The 8,553-nt window shown below is 38.2% G+C and overlaps 1 protein-coding gene across 1 annotated transcript; it reads right to left on the reverse strand.

Annotated features, from left to right (window-relative positions):
* Positions 1–7,116: 7,116 nt before the first annotated feature.
* LOC131244657 (WUSCHEL-related homeobox 5-like) lies at positions 7,117–8,109 on the reverse strand. The gene is made up of 2 exons (XM_058244155.1): positions 7,735–8,109; positions 7,117–7,656 (listed from the first exon to the last, which is right to left on the reverse strand). Exons 1-2 carry the CDS (start codon positions 8,021–8,023, stop codon positions 7,472–7,474), a joined length of 474 nt encoding a protein of 157 aa, XP_058100138.1. The 5' UTR covers positions 8,024–8,109; the 3' UTR covers positions 7,117–7,471.
* Positions 8,110–8,553: the final 444 nt, after the last annotated feature.

Here is an 8,553-nt window from a genome sequence, read left to right on the forward strand (position 1 = left end):
GAACTTTGAAATTGAAGATTCAACCGTAGGGGGCGCCAACCTTGAAGGATCGCAATGGCCGGGTTTGAAAAGATAGTAAGAAATTAAAGGCTCGAAATTTGAAGGGAGAAATTTTGAGGAACCGTGGTTTTGGCTTGAAGAGTCTAACGGGGGTCCGGCCCCTTATCCGAGGTGGGCCAAAGAAAATCCTACCACCACGGCCTATTTTGAAACCTTGGAATCAAGGTTTTGACCCCCACATGGTGATATCCCCAAATTTTTTCAAGGTTTTTAACCAAAAAAACCTGATCGAACCAACGAAATTAATAACCGGAAAAATGAAAGGAAACCAATTAAATTTGGGGTCACCAGAGTGTTTCCCAGTAGATTAAGAATGTTTACTTCCAATCGGGCCACTAAGGGCCCATTTATAAAACAAAATCTTCGATAAATACTTGGACCTTTACTTAAACCGGAGATTATCAACCAACCTTTGGCATGAACCTTATCCACAAACGCTTCCTGATTTGGACCGATGATTGTCAATTTTTTGTCCAAACGATTGGCAAAGGCTTCTACCAATTGTGGCCATTTAAGTCCAATCTGGCACAAAAACGGGGATTTAATAAATGGAAAATTATTCCTAGGAAAATTAAATTGCTTCCTGGGTTGTTACAAAACCCCATGGGGATCCTGGTAATTCCCATTGGAATGTTTATCTAACCCGGGGCCCTTTTAAAGAATGGATTTTTTTAATCCAATTGACCCATGTATATCAAAATAATAATTTCAATGGTAAATGATTGTACCAATTAAGGAGCACTTGGCTTTAATTTTTTACCGTCTAGAGTCCATGCTAACTAATTCACATTCCATGATACAATATCCCTGGAGTCAAAATGTTAATCCTTTTCAAATTCCGGACCTTCATAATCCTATTCCATTCCCCTCCCTTTCAACCAAAGAGGTGCCATTTTCGTTAAAAGGCCCCTTTTTCTTTCAAGAAACAATCAAACCCTGATTATGCAAATAAAAACGTTTCATATAAGGCCAAAACGTTGGTAATGGTAATACTGATGACCTTATCCCTAGTGTAAGTCCGGACCAATTAAATGCGGCCACACCAGAAATTAAAACCGGCCAATTATGGTGAGGGCTGGCCCTAATCTACGGGTTTTAGGGTAAGGGTATTCCCCAGGGATCAGGTACCTTAATGTCTGGAACGATTCCGAGGCCGGATAAGACGGGGATTAAAGTTTAGGGGTTCTTTGAAAAGAATATAAGCGAGGCCCTAGTTTTAGGCTGTTTTGAGGTTTAAAAAAGGGGCCCTTTTAATTTGTTTGGGTTAAGGAACCCGGGTTTTAACCCTTTCCCCAAATTTTTTAAAATCCTTAAAACCCAAAAAAAAATCAAAAAGGATACACCACAGGAAGCAGCGGAGACCTTCCATGGGGCAACCGTGATGTTTGTTTTCCATCCAACCTATTCATAAGGTCATGTAGTCATGGATTAAGGGAAAACACAAATATCATATTGATCCAAAACTTCTGCCGCTTACAATAAGTTTTCAACGATGAAGTTCAATCACCATTGTGTAGTCCACTTGAGCCATTTTTGGATTTATATACTAAAATGATCTCGAAAAATGGATGCACAACATAGATAAAACCCATATATTATGGTGGGACTCATAGAGCCCCGCCTAGATGAATTATCATCTAGGTGGTGCCAGGATGTAATCCATTTATGAAAAAATCCATCCCGACGATTAGGTGCGTCCCCACATGTTATGCTAAGGTCCCAAGAGCACCCAGGTCTGGATTAAGGTGGACTATATGATTGGAAATAGTATACAAGGCAACATGTTATGCTAAGGTCCCAAGAGCACTCAGGTCTAGATTAAGGTGGACTATATGATTGGAAATAGTATACAGGGCAACTTTTATCATTTGGACTATTTTCCTCAGTGCAACACTAGCATCACAAACGACCTTGATTTCTAATCTCCAGCCCTATAAATTTTAGTGTGACATCTAGTATTGGGTATGGATTTCACATGATCATCAAAGTTGGCTCGTTAAAAATCCAATGGTGGATATTTCTCTTGCAAGTGTTTTCTTTTGTGTGTTCCACCTGAGTTATAAGTGTCACGCCCCGAAATTCGAGTACAGAGTGTGTACCCTTAGATCCGAGTTTCGAGTTGTAACTTGTATACAAAGTGTATTATCTCAATTCCTTAATTAGTTTAATCAGAGGTGATAATTACATTCAATATAAGTTCCACCCCAATTCCAATTACACATACATAGCACTTAGCACTAATCAACCAAGCATATATAAATCTTGACGACTTTTAAAATAATATAAATCTTAAAAATCATTCATTTATTATATCATCATACTATAAATATGTTTATTTCAGACTAACATTGTTTCAGTAAGATATATCTAAACAATTTCTTAAAATCTCAAAATCAATACCAATATACATTATACGCTAATCAAACTATTCTAGCAAATAAATCACATAATCAGAAATGATCTAATGCTGTCACTTCATATTTAGATAAGTATGGTCACGTTTTATATGGGTCGTGTTCATGTGTGGTAGATCTTTCCGGTTCTTGCGCCACATCATCTTCGGATAAGTATGGCCACATTTTACATGGGTCGTGTTCAGGTGCGGTAGATCCTTTCGGTTCTTGCGCTACATCATCTGTTAATGGCTCATTTGTATGATTTTTTTATTAATAAAAATGTAAGTTGGTCAGGCTTAGTAAAATAACCCAGCATGATTCATAATCATAGTAATCAAAATAATATAAAAAATATATGAACATTGATATGGATGCAAATGATGTATGAATGCATCAAATGGGATGATCGTCCATCTACTTGGGTTGGAGGTTGTCAACCCGCATCCACCCATTGGGTAAGCTTCCACCTTTTGGTAGAATTGGGCATAGCCTGCATCTGGTAACGCTCTACCAAGATTAATATTTCTTATAGGTAGGGCCCCTAGGATCGACTATGCGTTATATAAATGTAATGAAAGATGAATGATATATGAATGTATCATTTTCATATTTAGCATAGTTGTCTTCATTAGAATATTCACATATGAATTTAACGTACTATTATCGTAACAAAATAATCAAGTCGGTATATTAATTAATCAAACCATCACAAACAATTTATTTTAATTTTAATGAATCGTGAGGCATGTTGGGTTACTCACTTGAGTCTGATAGTATAAACTCCGCAAGGTAATTAGGTTGGTTTGAATTCCAAGGTCCTATTAATTATATCAACGATATTATTATTCATCTAGTTTTATTATATGGTGGGGCCCACCTTTGATTAACATCCAAGGTGGGCAAATCATAAATGATCAAAAAATTAAATTTTCTATTTAGATTTTTATCTTTTATTTCCTTTTTAAGATAAAATTAAATGAAAATTGCTTGATTAAGGTGGCCCATTAGATGATTAGATCATTTACATTCTTAAGGTATTATCATGTTTTACCTCTACACATTAAATGGATGGTGTGGATTTAACCACACATACATCGATGACTCATCTCAACCTTCTACGCCAAGTGATACCAACACTTGCGCAAAAATCTTAGATTCTCTTATTAAACACTTCTATATCTTACTAATGTGGCTCATCCGATTGTCAGATTGATCTGAAAATTAGGGTCATTGTATATTTTTACCTTAAGGATCATATGATCCGTACAGATCTAATCTAATTCGACCATATGTACACCAATCATAATTACAGAAATTTAGGGTTTGTTTGACCCGACGTAGTGGATGGGATTAGGTGGCAATAGGAGGGTTACGACCAACTATCCACATCATCCTAGGCACCCTCGTAAATGGAGCTGGTGGGTTGATGGATTCGAGCAATCCTACCTGGAGATATCGTTCATCCCTCGAGTGAGAGTCATTGATGTATTTCTTTCTTGGAAAATTATCCCATGCAAATGTTTTCACCACATTGGGGCGTGGTGCAAATGGTTTTTTTGGGACCCAATGTCATTTTTGGATAAAATTTACTTCGTCCATCAGTCAAATCCTTCCTCTTTTAGCTAATAACTAAAAAATTAGATCAATCCATGAATTAAATGGGCCACACCAAAAAAAGAAAGGTGAGAATGGATGCTTGCCCTTGATTCTCAAAGAGGACCCACCATGTTGTTTATATCTCATCAAATCCAATGATATGAAACATTTACGACAGATTATTCCACAAGTAAGAAATTATTCTATTTTGAGACTTGGGTAGGGCCCAGAGAGAATCAACAGTGATTATCCCTTCCCAACTTTTCTCACTAGTGTGACCTAAGTCGTTTATTGCTCTAATTTTTTTAAACGGTCAAAATAGAAAATCATTTCATGATGATCGGAATGGATGTCATCAAAACATCACTGTGCCGCCCACAACAACCGTTTGCACTCACATGATCAGACTACTGTTGCAGCAAACATGCTACCCGCATGAGAGTTCCAGTACTTCGTCTATTTCAAACACGTCATGATATCTAATACTGGGACTACACTGAAGCCCACCTCCTGGCTAAACACATAGCCATGTCCATCTTGAACTATTGCAAAACTATGGTATCAATGGACAACCACTGACAACCTATCGATTACCTTAAACGATATCCCATCCCATTTACTTCACTCTAATGCGCCCGGCCATACACGCCCTTAGACTTTCATCACCTTTATATCGTATCTACCCATAATTCAATGCAATGAACATGTGGTTGATCCATACCGTTCATTGCATACATCAAATCAAAGTACGTTAAATGTATAAAAATACTAAAAGAATGACGATATACATACTTGCTTATTCTCTTTCTTCATTTCTCTGTTGAAGTGAAATTACTCTTACACACTCAGGAAAAAGAAAACTTATTTGAGGGATTGAGAGTTGAGAGATATGAGAATGGTTAAGGGTATATATAAGGGATAATAGTTAGAGATATGGGTAAGATAATGATAAGATAAGATAGAGATAAGACTATAAGATATAAATAAAATAAAGATAAAAATTAAATAAGATAAGATAAGATAAAAATCTTTATTATTATTATTATTATTTTATTATTAAATTTAAAATTTCATGGGTGTTACAATAAGTCTCCTTATCATAATAATATTAATTATTGTTTTGACATGGTCCCTAAAATGAGATTACACATTTAATTGTCAGAGTGAATTTTGCATACAAAATATGATGGACCTTTTTATTTTTAACAGGGCCCTCCATAATACTTGTGTAAGATCCACTCAGCCATTAGATCTTCCATGGCATATTGGGTAAAAGAAGAATTCTTCTAATCTATTGCCATTGAAATAAAAAGTTAGGAGAGACTTCCACCCTTGATTTTTACGGGCTATAATAATTCACTCCAAGCATTAATTTCCACATAAAATTATAAGCTTGTGGTCAGAACTTTGTACTCATCCTTGATTCACATTCTCGTTTGGAAAGTGCGGTTAGGTGGGATGTAATTACATTTGGTCCCATGCAAATTTCATATGGATTTTGCAAACAATGAAACTGACTAGATTAACTCAAGTATCATGTCATTGGCCACAGGATTTCTAGCGGATTTCAAAATTTACCAAATCTGTGGGCCACATTGATGCATGTATTTTACCCATACCCTCCGTTCATGGAATTAATTCCATGGTACACCACATGCGGATTTCACTTAATATTATGTTTTATTCAAAGAAAGAATTTAATATCCATGTCCTCCCATTGGAGGGCCCTTACTCTTACTACAGTGGTAGACTCTCAGGAGTTTCAACACCTGGTTGAGGGTTCGAGTACCCATAGGTGGTGAAATCCCACCATGTGGTGTGTGCGTGCGTTTTATTAAAAGAATAATAAAAATAAAAATTTGTCCTCCCATTGGAATTTTTGAGATCTCTTATATTTTGGGGGCATGTCGTAAGATGATCCGGAAAAACGGATGGAAAATGTGGATATCTCATTAGCATTAACGGTCGACTCCACTAACTCTTCTTGAAAACCAGGATAATCTGATTAGTAGGTTGGCCACACCTGTGTGTTGAGTCATATTGCTTGTACATTCATTCCAACGGTACTTCGCACCTGATCAGTAGAATGACCTTTTTTTTTCACGTGATCTCCACGGCAGCGCCTACTGATTTAACGGCTCTGATGTCCTATACTGGTAGCATGCTAGCGGGGAAATAGTACGGTACCGCGAGAATCTGATCAGTTCTCTGAAAGAACAGAAACGGAAAAGGACAGTCGAGTTCCACCGTTTTGATTTCTGCATGTGTATTCAATGCGGAGGTACATACGAGATGGTGGAGTTATATAATGCTCAGGCTCCGTACGACACTTCATGTGCAGGCCTTCTGTAATTGTACACGTGTTATATCTTAACTCAACGCAGCTCTCAATCTCAACGTCACAATCCCAACAAAAGATTGTGCATGGTTCCAGGATCCTAACCTCTGATTCGTGATTCGTGTACACTTGTTTGTAGAAATAGGACCTTTGGATATTTTTCATTTTCAACCGTCCAATAAATGTCCACATCTGATTGTCAGATAATCGAATAAGCTTAATTTGAATTCTACAATTAGTAGCTATAAATTGGATAGTTTATTTTGATTACTTGCATGCTACCTGTTCTATTTCTAAGTAATTTTAAGTTTCTGCGTATCATGCATCACACTCTTCCAGAGTATCAAAGTTTTTCTGATTGAGAAAAGTATAGCGGCTAGTGATTCAGGTGGGCCCACCAAACTAGGCCGTCTGGTGGGTCCTGTCATTTTATGGTCTAGCCTTCCATATCTCCCCTTCCCAGATATCATACAATGGATGGGCTACTCATCTGCTGTGGGGCCCACCACATGAATAACAGTGGGCTCCACATGTACCATTTTAGCAAATAATTGAGAGAGAGAGAGAGAGAGAGGGGGGCAGATTGTTTCAGAATTTAAAGAGGAACTATAGGATCCTTGACCTGAGTCTTTGCACCGTACACAAGGGTGGGCCCCATCGTTTGTAGGCCATTGGCTTGTCGCATCCCACGGTAAATGAACCATGCCTGGAGAGTCTCCAGGAAAATACAATCCTAACAGTTCGTTTTGTGGCATATATATTTCAACGGTTATGAAGAGAAGTACAGCAGCAGTCGACATTCAACTTAAAGAAAAAAAATTCCCAACATGGATGGTTCAGATCTTCCAATCCAGGAGTGTTTTGGGACATCGTCCATCAACTGTAGGGGCAACAGAACCAATGGTATGGATTACGTGATCCTCGGGCCTGCTTGTCAGAAATCAAACTAGAGCTCAAAAAAAAAATCGTATTGGAATTTCTTTCATTCTGTGAACACTACTGACCACCAAAACAGCATCCTACAGTCTCTCCAAATCTCACCCTTTAATCTAACTACTACTCAGATTGGAATCGTAACCGCTCACAAATAACTCAGCCGCAGATCCAACGGTGGATAATCCTTCCCAACATCAGCCAACAACGCTATCTCCATCCGTTCGTTCCTCACCAATCTCACCTTATCCCCTCCATCCGACCCCTCGTACGACCGCAATGGAAACAGCTGCAGCGTCTCAATCCCTCTCTCCGCGCGCGCATCCGTACAATCTGCCAAAAGAAGAAAAAGGAAAAAAATTAAAAATCTCTCTTTATCTAATTATTTGTTTCGGTTTTTAACGTACGTACGTTTAGTAGAGAGATGATCTTGCGTTTGGACGGCTGAGATCCTGCGGCGCTTCTGACGGTCTCTAGCTTTGTGGTTCTGGAACCAGTAGAAGACGTTCTTGCTCTCGATCTGGCCGTAAGTGCTGAGGTGAGTCGAGATGCACTGAATCTGATCCGTCGTGGGAGTTCGAAGGCCGGATCTGAATAGATCCGTCAGAATTTTAACCTGTTCTGCCGTTGGATTCCAGCGGCCCCCACCACCACCGCATTTCCCACCTTTGATGCACACACCTGACATTCCTTCGTCCATTTCTACGCCTCTCTCTCTCTCTCTCTCTCTCTCTCTCTCTCTCTCTCTGTTTTTATGATCGGATCTTCTGTTTTTCTCCTTTCTGAAAGCAGCTCTGAACAGGAAGATCCGGGTATCTATGCATATATATAAAAAGGAAACACTTTGGTACGTCGCGCTAGGTACAACCGGGGTTAGTTTCACTACTGTGGGAGAAACAGCTTAAAATAATAAAGATCCACACCGTCCATCACGTATATCATCCTATTTTTATAGTGATGTAATATTCATGATGATTCAAAATTAAGATGGGCTACTCCAAATTATTATTCCAAAAACCATAAAGTCACGTCTTATAGCCATCTGAATGTGATAATACTGTAGTTTTGGTACAATTATTTCATTCTGATGAGGGATGTCAGATGAGTGGACTGGATTTCAGTTAAAGGCCATGGTGAGTTCTACAAAATTTAGTGGTCAGTATTCTAACCCAATTTCTTCCTCTTCTGTGGGCTATATATGTTTTTGATGATCTTCATTTTTATGTTTAA

The sequence above is a fragment of the Magnolia sinica genome, chromosome 4, assembly GCF_029962835.1.
Source record: "Magnolia sinica isolate HGM2019 chromosome 4, MsV1, whole genome shotgun sequence".
NCBI lineage: Eukaryota > Viridiplantae > Streptophyta > Magnoliopsida > Magnoliales > Magnoliaceae > Magnolia > Magnolia sinica.